This window comes from Adiantum capillus-veneris, chromosome 20 (genome assembly GCF_014529385.1).
Source record: "Adiantum capillus-veneris isolate H3 chromosome 20, ASM1452938v2, whole genome shotgun sequence".
In the NCBI taxonomy this organism is placed as follows: Eukaryota; Viridiplantae; Streptophyta; class Polypodiopsida; order Polypodiales; family Pteridaceae; genus Adiantum; species Adiantum capillus-veneris.
Genome location: NC_140950.1, coordinates 107,154,304 through 107,167,052, shown reverse-complemented (window position 1 = coordinate 107,167,052; position 12,749 = coordinate 107,154,304). Strand labels below are relative to the sequence as shown.

General features: G+C 41.6%; 1 protein-coding gene across 1 annotated transcript; it reads left to right on the top strand.

Moving 5' to 3' along the window:
* Positions 1-5,145: 5,145 nt before the first annotated feature.
* Positions 5,146-8,073, top strand: DMC1 (DNA repair (Rad51) family protein). Its single transcript, XM_086491696.1, has 15 exons — positions 5,146-5,298; positions 5,496-5,568; positions 5,653-5,726; positions 5,828-5,919; positions 6,017-6,088; positions 6,168-6,206; positions 6,298-6,355; positions 6,430-6,475; positions 6,565-6,610; positions 6,737-6,798; positions 6,939-7,005; positions 7,071-7,163; positions 7,258-7,326; positions 7,416-7,494; positions 7,580-8,073. Exons 2-15 carry the CDS (start codon positions 5,549-5,551, stop codon positions 7,789-7,791), a joined length of 1,029 nt encoding a protein of 342 aa, XP_086347822.1. The 5' UTR covers positions 5,146-5,298; positions 5,496-5,548; the 3' UTR covers positions 7,792-8,073.
* Positions 8,074-12,749: the final 4,676 nt, after the last annotated feature.

Here is a 12,749-nt window from a genome sequence, read left to right as displayed (position 1 = left end):
TTGCGGACCCCCACTGGCGTAATGCACTCGCTCCGAACGTGTTTTACTAAAGAAGGAAAGCTTATCGGTTTGAAGTCACACGATTGGCATAAAATGTGTCAGGTACGTTCATAGTGGACTTTAATATCATTGCATAAAATGTGGACTTTAATATCATTGCTGCACATACTTTACAGTTTATTATACCGGTTGCCATTGAGGGATGTTTGTCTCTCGACATCCGTAACACAATCTACAAACTTGCAAAGCTGGTGCAATGGATCTCACAAAAGGAGATCAACGTAGACTCCATACCATTCGCCAAACTAAATGCTGCGGATCTTGTGTGCATGTTTGAGAAACATTTTCCTACTACCATGCTAACCATTCAGGTGCATCTTCTTGTTCACAATATAGTTGATGAGGTGGAAATAGCTGGCACAGTTCATTCCAGATGGATGTTCTTCTTAGAACGTTTCATGAAAACGCTTAAGGGATATGTGCGTCAAAAGGCACGTCTGGAGGGTAGCATGGCAGAAGGTTGGTTGGTATCAGAGTCCCTAGTGGACATTGGAGAGTGGCTAGACAGATTTGATAAAGCCCGGGACACGCTATGGCGAACCATAGATGATGAGCACATATCTGGGATTGTCATGTGCAATCTCGGTGTTGAGAAGAAGATGACGGAAGATCTAGAGGCTAAAATCAACCGATTTTGCATGCTTCACAATCCAGTGATGCAAAAGTGGATTTCACAATATGAGGATGCAAAGCAAGAGCGACAAAGGGCACGAATCGAGTGGAGACGGGGAAGACGACCACCGATGCACTATCCGACGGTTCTGGAGAGCCTACCAACATTTATGAGCTTAAGATGGTTGCACAACCAATTGAAAAGCGCACAACAATGCGGTGACGAAGTGACTGAGGAAGAGTGGGAGTACTCTCGGGGTTGCGCGACCAAGGTAAGTTTGCAATGTACGACTAGCTAGTGACTTTATTTCTAAACGTTTGAACGGCCACTCATAATCTTTGTTCGTTGTAGTATAAGTCATACACAGCACCATGGTGTAAAGGTCGACATTTTAGGGTGGAACGGATCGACAAAAAGCGTTTTACTCAAGATTGTGGAATCATGGCAAAATTTAAACAGTCTAGTCGACGACGTTCCTCTGATGCAGATCCTGTGGTGGCGAAACTCACTTACTTCGGCACGCTGCAAGAGATTTTGAGGATCAATTACAGAGGATTTTTTGTCGACTTGTTCGACGTGCAATGGTTCAAGATAATCATGGAGGGTCGCAACGCTACTGTGCGTAGAGGAGAGTCTGGTTTTCTTGAGGTGGATTCTACTAAGAAATGGACTGACCTAAGAGACACTTTCGTACTACCCGAGCATTGTGAACAAGTAAGTATGTAAATAGTTAACATCCCCCTTTTACAAGTTATGTGCTTGAAAGCTCTCATGTAAGTTATGTGGCTCTGGCAGGTAATATTTCATCCTACAAAGTCTACATCAAACTGGTGGTACGTCATAGAGGTAGCCCCTCGTAGTGTAAGGACGTATGAAGGCTACCATGTGCCAATCACAACGGCATCAATGGAGGAGATCAGAGAAGATGCTCAATCAGAAGCCGCTGCGGTGGTGCCAGACAAGCATCAAGATGCTACTACTCTATATGGGGTGCATGCAGAGGAGCTACAAAATGAAACAGAGGATATGTGTTTAAACGGAGAGCTCTATATAGATATAGGAAGTTATGCTGAGTTATGCGAGGATGAGAGAGAGATCTCTTAAAGCCACAAATATTGTATTTGAACAATTTTGCTCCGTGTTGTAAAAGCTCTGGCTCTCTAAGTACCTTCCATGGTGTATAACGCTCTTTTCTACTCGCGCTCACATCTTTTGATTGAAAATTCTGAGTTTTTGACTTGCCTCTTCTATCACTCAATTCATTGCGTCATTGTATTTATATGCGTCATTACGTCATTGTATTTAATGGTCTTTGCGTCATTGTCTACTCTATTCATTCAATATTAAGTTTAAATATTCGTGTGTTTAATGCAGGTATGGATGATGAGGAGTTTCTTTCTTCTTTGTCACCGCAGCAGAGACAGTGGTACGTGGAGCGTCATCGCTCTGGCGCATCATCGCGCGTTCCTACTCCATCCGCATCTCCCTCTCTTTCGGAGCATTCGGCGCGCTCTGAAGCTTCGGCGTCGACGAGACGAGCTTCACACTCGTCTAGACACCGGCGCTCTAGTGGTGGCGGTGGCGGTTGTTGTGGGGATTCCGCCACCGATGCCTCCACACCGCCTCGTGTTCGACGAGGCTCTTTACCCTCCCCTTCTTTGTCCGCCCCCACACCAGCCACAACATCGCCATCTACGCCAGGTTTTGCACGGCTGACTATTCCTAGAAGCTACACACCTCTACCTACTCCTCCAGGAGCCACCGCACTCAACACTCCTCGCTTCGGGGCCTAGACGCCGGTGGAGACACCTGACGTCCGTACCCCCATTGACACGCCGCTAGAGACCCCTGCCGGGACACCCAAGTTCACGCGTCACCGGCCAGAGGGCTTGCCTTACTCCGTCGACTTCAGCGGCGGCATCATCATGGATGATGACGGCAAGAAGGTGATCTCGCGCATGCGTGGTCTTTGCTCTCAGCTGTTTAGACACTACATACTAAACAAATGGAGTGAAGTACCAAGTGATTTAAAAAACAGAGTCATCAGCATACTTCATGATGAGTTTCCCGTTCCAACACGGGATCAGCGCTTCAATGAAGACCTGATGAAGATTCGAATGCGCGAATACTGCAAACACAAGCGTTCCGAAGTGCAAAAAGCAATCAAGAATGGGTGGAACAGGCCAGATTGGCTGGCCAAAGAAGATTGGAAGAATGCGAAGAAAGCAGCGCGCGAGAATCCCGACAAGTGGAAGCAACAAAAGGATGCAGCCAGAGCGCGAGTAGAGGCAGGGGCTCGCACCACTTGGGGAGCGGTGGATGGGCATCATTTGAGGCCGATTTTGTAAGTGTTTTCGCATTGCTCTTTATGTTCGATAGTTTAGGGTTTATGAGTTTTTTAATTCTAACATAATGAAATCTTTGTATGTTTTGACAGTGGTCGATGACAGGACGTGATCCCACACCGTACGAGCGCGAGTACGCAGGCAGAAAGGGCTTAAACGCCCTGATGGACATTCTCAGTTCTCGCGGCGGCATGGTTAGTATTAGGGTTTACTCTTTTCTATTTTTTGTATTGTTTTATAAATGTCGTTATATGTTTATACTTACTGAAAGCTGTCTTATTATCTTTTTTTTGCAGAATCCGACAGATACGCTGCTTGGACGCGATGAGACGTCTGACTAGACGACGTCAGTTTAGCCGTAGCTAGATAGCATTAGTTTAGGGTTTCTCATAGCTTATGTATCATGAGACGGATTTTATACGTCTTTTTGAACCATGTATATTATTACATTTGTCACCGCAGTTCCTTTTGCCAATCAATTCTTTATGCCTATGATGTTGTACAATTGTCATTATTACATTTGCCAATCAACTCGTTTTGCCTATGATGTGTACAATTGTCAATTTTGCAAACAATGCGTCTTGTGGGTGACTATTTTAGGTCTATTATCTACCCTTGCACTTTTTTTAAAACGTGAATCAAGTACAATATGGTTGATGGAATGCCCTGCCACCAAAAAAAAATTCTCTCGGGCGTCGCTATAACCGTCGCTATTTATGGCTCTGTAGCGTCGCTATGAGCGTCGCTATAGTCTTCTGTGTAAACGTCGCTATGAGCGTCGCTATATAACGACGCATATAGCGACGCTTATAGCGACGCTCTCGTAGCGACGGTTTTAGCGACGCCGGGGGTTATAAAAACCCAGTGTATTTCCGTCGCTAACAGCGTCACAAGAGCACACAACCTCTTGTAGTGAAAAAATTCATGAAAGTGTAAAACTTCTTCTTAAATTTGCATGGTAAATTTTTGCTAATTAGGCAATAACTTTGAATATATATCCTTGTCATGCCTTAGAAGCATTAGGCAAAGACTAATTATGCAACACCCTAGAAGCCACATAGAGGCGTTCTAGGATGGTCTATGGTCAATTTTATGAAAAAGGTAAAAAAATAGCACACGTTTTTTGGGACAGTTTAGGTTGGAAAATCCTTGTCAAACACAATGTTAGAGCCAAAATTAATAGCCCAAAAAAATTCAAAGTTTTTTCCAGCTCATAAGCTATCTTTGTGAATATCAAACATTAAAAAAGTAAATTAGCATCTCCTACAATAATTCTTGAAAATTGCTTTGTTAACAGGACATATACGTGTCCTGTTACCAATCTAGTGTTACCCCCTATGCTTTTTTTTCTCTTTCCTTTAATCAAATAGCTCAGATGCTAGAGAAAAGCCATTACTACTGCCAAAGAGTATATGCTAGGACCATTCTCTACCTTATGAAAGAGAGAAAAAAACCTTAAGCTTTGATGCCAATAAGCTTTAATTAGCTCTAGATTTATTTAGGCATAAGCTCACCTTACCATAAGTTACAATTTTGTGTGCACAACCAAACATCATTTTCACATACATATCCAAACAAGCATGCTTGAGAGAGAGAGAGAGAGAGAGAGAGAGAGAGAGAGAGAGAGAAAATAAGGAAAGGGAATCGGAGTGAAGAGTTGGCCTAGCAGTAAAGGCGAGGGGCATTAAGCACACCCACAATGGTTCAACCCCTGTGGCATGCAAGTGTGGGTGTGTCGGTGCAATACAATAACACCTTTTCATCAAAATAGCAAAAAAAAAAGAAGAGAAATGGAATAACTATCTTATCACCCAAATGTCAATGATTGGTTGTCCTTCTTTGTCTCATCATATCTTGAGTTCAAAGCTGGACTTATAAGAGATGTTTTTCCTCTTGAATTGTTGGTCTAGAGTTCAAGACCGGTCGAACAAACCTTCTAGATTGTTCTTTTGGAGCTACATGAGCTGCCAATCTCGCTAGAATAAGTGTGTGACAGTGCTACATGAGCTGCCAATCTTGCTAGAAAGGCTTTCTCACTTTGGAGCTTTGCCCCTTTAGAGCCCTTTGGAGCCAAAAATGTGTCGCTTGCCGTCACCCAAGATTGGTTATTCTAATTTTCCTCCTTCAAGACCTTTTGAAGTTTCTCTTTTCAAACCTCGACCCTCTGTACGCCACGTGGACTGGCGGGAAGGTTGTATAATTTGAAAGGCGACTTCAGCGTTTGCTGCGTTTCCTCTAGCTCTTAGTAGCCTCGACGCGAAGTACTGGTGCTACGCACAGGTAAACCTGCTCGCCTTCTGCAACCCTAGTTCATTCACTCGCCGATTTCATGTCTTTGAGCTGATCCTTCACAGTACTTGCTAACTTTCATAGAGCATTCTAATTACGTTTAGCCTTGCTTCTTCTCTGAACTTCTTCGTTCATGATCTACTTATCGTGCCTGCTTCGGCGAAAATTGATATTTTTTGTGTCATTAGGTGCACAAGTTTTGCATAACAGTCTCGTCTTCAATCCTTCAGCAGCCTGAGCTATGGACCTTGTCGAAATAAAGTAATCCTTTTCTTTTAGTTGAACTGCAAACCTAAAGACGCATGCATGTTTTGTGCAAGTTGATTCACCTTTTCTGCTGCTCAGAGACGACCATGCATTAGTGGACACTTTGGATGCTGATATTGAGGATGAGGACTCCTTTGAACTGATTGAAAAACGTGTGCAGCTGATTCACAAACTACCTTTGGCCTTTTCAATCTCTTAGCTAATGACTAGCTAGGCAGCTTGATCTCTTTAATTTGGTTTGTTGTGTCAATAGTTACTGCACAAGGCATCAACGCTGGTGACATAAAGAAACTGCAAGATGCAGGTATTTACACTTGCAATGGCCTGCTCATGCAAACTAAAAAGGTAATTTTTTGGCCTTCATGGTTTAAAGTTGTTTTTATCTCTTACAAATCACTAACTTTCTGACCTAGACTGTTGTTTTTATTAACTTTATTGACAGACGCTGACTGCAATTAAAGGCCTATCTGAGGCTAAAGTAGATAAGATAGTTGAGGCCACAGAGAAGTTAGTTGTAAGTGAAACTCATGTAAATCGATTGAGCCGATGCAATTTTGAGATTTGTACAAATTCTACTGTCTTGATATGTGCAGCATTTTGGCTACATCACTGGAAATGAAATCCTTAACAGGGTAAGACTATGATCTATATTTTCTTTCTAGCAGCACAGGCAATATTGAAAGAAGATTTCAGCTACCTTTTCTCAAAATTTGTATCTTACAGCGTAAATCGGTGGTCCATATAACGACTGGTTCCCATGCATTGGATGAAGTTCTTGGTGGTAATAGTTTTCAAGTTAACCAGACTTGACTCTGCAGTCTTGAAGATTTTGAAATGTATTTCTGCTCTATGAAGGTGGAATAGAAACGCTTGCCTTGACAGAGGCTTTTGGAGAGTTCAGGTATGGTAATCTAGAAAAATAACATAAAGCTTCCAATGGGCATTTCCAATGTGTCGCATGGATCTTACCAGTTCCATCTTTCTATACAGAACAGGAAAGACACAATTGGCTCATACGCTTTGTGTCTCCACACAGGTGATCTTAAAGCCATATTTTTGCTAAAAGCTAGCCGCATTTTCTGCTGCTGCTATTTGTTTCTCTGGGGAGAATAGAACGTTTTGTTTAATCAGATTCAGCTGTGCTTTAATTTTCACTTGACAGCTTCCACTTAATATGCATGGGGGGAATGGAAAGGTGGCTTACATTGATACAGAGGGCACCTTGTATCCTTGCACATATTCTTGCCTGGCCCCTGTAAGCCTCATATTATAAATTCTGCCTGTGAACCCATATCATTGCTAGGTAGCTTAGGTTTTCATACGCTATGGAACTAAAAGTTTTGAACCTTGATAAAAACCCTCAGTCGACCTGATCGGATCTTTCCCATTGCTGAAAGATTTGGGCTAGATCCAGTGGCCGTTCTTGATAATGTAAGTCCTGTTGAATAATATGTTCTAGCATGTCGTTAAGTCTAACCTCATGTTCTTTACCTCAGATTATTTATGCCCGAGCCTACACACATGAGCACCAATTCAATTTGTTGCTCGGGCTTGCTGCTAAGATGTCAGAGGAACCGTTTAGGCTTTTGGTACCATGATGTGCTGCAGTCAGTTTATTACGGGCCAAAATTGTCATGTGATTGAGCCGAAAGTTCAACAGGTCGCCTTTTTTCACTTTTGCAGATTGTTGACTCCATCACGGCCCTTTTCAGAGTAGATTTTAGCGGTCGTGGGGAACTGGCAGAGCGCCAGGTACAGTTTGCTGGTGCAAAATTTGAATTGATTTGTTTCAACAGGAAAAAACTCAATTTCATCTAATGCTTGTGATATGTATTTTGCAGCAAAAGTTAGCTCAAGTATTGTCGAGGCTTACCAAGATAGCAGAAGAATTTAATGTTGCCGTTTACATGACAAATCAAGGCATCCCGAACTACATATTACTGGGTCTAAATCGTATCAGCAAAGGATTTTGCATGGTGTATTCTCATATAAGCTTATCTTGCAGTGATTGCTGATCCTGGAGGCGGTACATTTCTGGCGGATCCTAAGAAGCCAGCAGGGGGTCATGTGCTAGCTCACGCTTCAACTGTGAGGCTGATGTTCAGAAAAGGCAAGGGTGAACAAAGAATCTGCAAAGTTTTTGACTCTCCCAATCTGCCTGAAGCAGAAGCAATATCCTTTTATGTCGAAGCCTGGTCTTGTCTCCTAAACCTTTAATTTCTTTGTTGCTTTGTAAGCCTTGACGACCAAGAGAACGTTTTCCAGATTGCTCCAGGGGGTGTGACAGACGTCAAAGATTGATCCCTTGACTTTTTCTTGTGTCTCAATTGGGTAGAGAGCCGAACTGTTATCTCAATGAGCACGGGCCTAGCTGTATTTTGGTGACAAACTTAGTGAGCCTGTTGGACTGACTAATGTTGTGAATAAGCATGTATAGATAGATGTCTTCACACATTTGATTTGTAACGTTATACTTCAGGAAAACTGCATTGTACACAATATTATGCTCCGTTGAAAATGCAATGGCTGCGTGAGTGAGGTTGTGTACCTCTTCGATGCAGGCAGATGCTCATCAAAAAGTACGAGACAGTGGGAATGGCTCAAAATATGTAGTTTAATTGAATTGTTGGTTTGACAGTTGTGATGAATAATGTTGCAGGCTTGAATTTGTTGCTGATGAACAGTACTTCTCATATGATAATGTGCTCTAGTTGTTGCCAGACTTTTGTGATGTTTTCATGCCAAAATGCAGCGTCAAGGGAATCAGGGCAAGAAGAGCAGCCCATTCGAGTGTTCACGGGAAAGTGGCCTTCGATGTATTGTTTCCCAGCAAGATTTCACGCATATATGAGATAGATGCTTGAGTGAGAACATGGCGAGATAAAGTTTACTGTTGGCCGAAGAGAATTTGTTTCTGTTTCTAAAGTCTCATCCTAGTATTATGGGAGCCCAGATTTTTGCTGGGGGCTGCTGCAATTTCTCGCTTTTCAGGGTTACTAGTATATATACTAGTATACTAGGTCGCAGCGGCTGCAATCGTGCTCAACTTCGTAGACTTTAGGTTAACCTGTCTTTAGTGCCATCGATGTGGCCCCAAGCGCCAAAATTTTTTCCAATTTACATCGGTTTGCAAGTATGGTACTAATAAGCAGAATTCCAAAAATAGGGCGCCCAATTATACATTAGAGCCCTGTTCCGTCTCGCTTAGCAAGGGATGGTCTTGCGTAGCTTGTATAGTGCATAGAGGGGTTGCACACTTGCACTCCAGCCTCTACAAAAACTTTTCGCAAGTTGCATCTTTACAGCACATACAAGGAAAGTGAGTTGATTTTGCCAAGAAAAGAAAGGCCTCCCAAGTTGAAATGAAGTGTAGCTTTTTGAGAGGGTAGGTTGTGCAATTGCAACGCAGGACTCTTGTGTGTTCAGCGTGATCAGAAAACAAGCTTATAGAGCATGAAAAAGTCTCTTCCTCCCAACCCCTTGTGTCGCTCGGTGGAATGGGGCTCTTAGCACAATGTTAAGAGGAATCTCACAGGATTCCCTTTGGTTTGTTTGGATGTAAAAGATAGCAAGATAGCAAAAGTCAACCATGTTATTTTTTAAAATAGTAGGTGGAATGAGTTGGATGTGTTCAGATAGCTATTCAAGTTGGTACTTAGAGCTAAACAATGTCAGATTCAGAGATTGAAAAACGTTAAGCTATGAGCATTTGCGTGTATTTGGATGTGATGCATATGCACATGTGTCCAAAGAACTTCGTCTCGTAAGTTAGATCCTAAGCCATGTGTATCAATGGGCTTCAAAGACCCTAAGGTTTAGTCCATTAAGACTTCCAAAATGCTAAGGTTCCAAAATTAAATCAAATACTCAATGGTCAAGCCTTGGGGAAAATTTGGATGTTTATGGGAAGACTCAAAAGTTTTCCCACATCCCTATCAAGAAGGGGGCGAGCCATATTTGTAGGGGATGAGAGAGAAACACACACACACACACACACACACACACACTCTTCCCAACTCCTTTTGCACAAAGGGCATAGTGGACACATGTCAACGTCCTAGCCCAATTGCCCCCAAGGTGCATTTAAATCCTATTGAATGGCCATAGAGGTGGACCAATGAGAATTAAGTTAGAGTAAATTTAGTTTAATTCATTAAAAAACCCTTGATAAAAGAACCAATAGAAATTAAGCTCTCTACAAGACTATTGGACAGTCTCCCAAGGGGTCTGGTGAGCTTTCAACAGCGCAATGGCTTGCTTGATTTCTATTGGCCAGAAGACTAAGAGGTCCAGTGAGAGTTTAAGTGCATTATTTAAATACCTAAAGCTCTCACAAAAGGGGAAAAGGGGGACACATGTCACAAGGCTATCACTTATGCTTCTTAATTGTCATTGGCTAAGCTTTGCAAGAGGGGTCGACCAAGAGAGAGGGGGCTGATTTTTAAAAGGCATTATCACACACACCCACACAATTTCATGTGTGAAGTAAAGAAGACTATCTCTTTCTCAAGCTTTAATGGAAAGCTCATAATCTACTCCAAGCTTGTAAGAAGGGAGGCCTACATCAACTCTTGGCTTTGTGATGCAAATCCAACCAAGAGCTAAGCTCCAATGCATGCTCATTTTCTCTACCATGCTAATTACTAAGCTATGCTAAGCTATTAAGAGTGATAATGTGAGGAGACATACTTCTTTCTCGTAAGAATATTCCTTTCTCTCGATCTACTCTCATACCCCGCTAGCTCTCACCATCTTCAAAGGTGTCTGTGAGGGAATTGATGTGTTTTCAAGTGTAAGCTTGATGTTTGAAGCTTCCATCTTCATTGCACCAAGTTATTGAAGGAACACAAAGTATTGTATTGTAAAATGTCTCCTTTGATGGGGGAAACCTATAATACAAAGCCTTTTGGAGGGTGGACCGGCTCCATGTAAATCCGGTCCTCAATTGTTGTCAATAGCTTAATTTCTATCTCTTTTTGAAGTATTGTTCATGCGTATCAAACTAGGTGTTATGCTTTTGTTGCTCTCTCCATCCAAGTACTCTTGCTATGCTCATTAGGAATCTAGTCTTAATGAAATGCTCACTATGTCTATGTTATTTTCCGCTACACACAAGTTACTAGACCATTAAATGTTACACCGGTATTAGAGCACAAGGTTTCTATTTTCTTGCTCAAGAAGAGAGGTCCTCAAGTTGACTATAAATGGTTCATACTATTAATTACAATTGAGTAAGTAGAATAGGGAATTTTCAGCCTTGCAATGCATCTGCTTTGTGCAGATAACGGGGCATCACCATCGAGAGCTATGGTCTTAATAGTGGAGTCGTACAGGTTTGCCTACGGCTAATAGTGGAGTCGTACGGGCTTGCCTATGGCTTAACTGGTTGGAAACACCTTCAAAGGAAGGCAAAACAACACAAAAAATGAGCATGATGATGGGGTGTGAATATCCAGGGTAGGGCAAAAAGGGTCCAAGCAAGAGCACTAGTAGAGGGAGTTTTTCCAAGTCCACTTTAAAGAGAAAGAATGGACATTGGCATCATCTCAAGAGGTAGAGAGAGACATTCTGAGTTCTAAATGGAGAGAGGGAGTGGCAAGTGCTACAGATTGTGATTTTTTTAAAAATGAGGGTGACTTCAAAAAATATTGGCAAAGCTTCATAACCCCTTTAAAGCCATCAATTTTCTATCCTTAATTTACCATCTTCACGTTAGGAAAACGATAGTTGTTTATTTTCATAATAAGACTCTTTTGTGAGAAGGTTTAGTTTGTGAGACCCTCAAAAAACAAGACATGTTGTTATTGTTATTTCTCTAGCAATATTCAGTACTTTATGTGCCCATAAGCATATTATTAAGCTTTGATGCATCAAGTTGCTAGATTGAGAGATTGAGATTATTAATATACTTATGTACCCATAAGTATATTATTAATCTTTGATGCATCAAGTTGCTAGATTGAGATATTAATGATGATTAGAAAGTGTGTGAGAGAGGCTATGTGCGTAAGAGGTGCAAAGAGAAGACTATGTGAGTGAATAAGTGCACTAACAGAAAAGTTTAGAGAGGCAAAGAGCTATAAAGAGGCAGAGAGTATTGCAAGTTATGACCACCGCCTCAATTTTCATCAGTTTTTTGGTGCCCCCATGCAAGATAGACATCGGCAAATATTATGTACGCAAGGGAACCTTCAACACCAAAAGATTCAAATGGAGCTAGCATGCTTCACTGGTGTGAAAGATGCAAAAAAGTGGCTTCAATTGTTCAAGAAACATCGTTTTGTGAAATACTAGTTAGACTCAAGCAAGGTAAAGCTTCAACTTTTCTCACTTCTTATGCAAGGTCAAGAAAAAATATGGTTTGAAGCGCTTGGGAATGAAGAGAAGAATAATTGGGAAAGATTAGAGCATTCCTTCGATGAAAAGCTTTTGCACACTTAGTCTATGGATGAGATTTAGGCAAAGCTTGTTGCTCTTCACCAAGACTTCAAAGAGGATTTTGATTCCTTTTAAGGTCAATTCAAGCATACATGGGTTGTGTTAGAGAGGTGTGCAGGAGTGAGAAGTAACACCAAATTCTTTATAATCCAAAGTTTTTATAGGTGCTTGCATTATTTTGTCCAAGGTGTAGGTGGAGAATTTTCAAGAGTTCAATGTTGTAGCCAAGTATGTTAGGTACAAGAGCCACAAGTACAAAATGAAGTGGGAGAAGCGTATCATAATCTTGGAGCTATAGGAGACAACATCCATTTGTTGTGACAATGGGTAAGCATAGTGTCTCTTTGGAGGTGCTATTAAGTGTGAGGTGTGCCAAGAATTTGTGGAAGAAGCATGCAAAAATCCAGACAACCTTGTTTTTAAAGTTGTAAATGAGGTTTCATCGTATAAAGACGTGCTTGTCAAACATGTGCAAGAAATTGTATGCAAAATTGTGGAGTTAGAGCAAGGGGTTGGGAAAGAAGAGCTGGTTTTTGAAGAGAAAGAAGAGAAGAGTGTGGTAGAGGTCATGAGTGTGAAATAATCTGATGGTGGTGTCAGTTCCCAAGGGTGGAGATTGTGTTTCCCTTCTAAGTATTTCGAATAAGTTACGGGTGAGGATATAGAAGTTGTTTTTTCTCTGCATGCAGGTCTTATGGGTTTATACCAAGCTTTTGAGTCTATTTATGGGCCTAAGT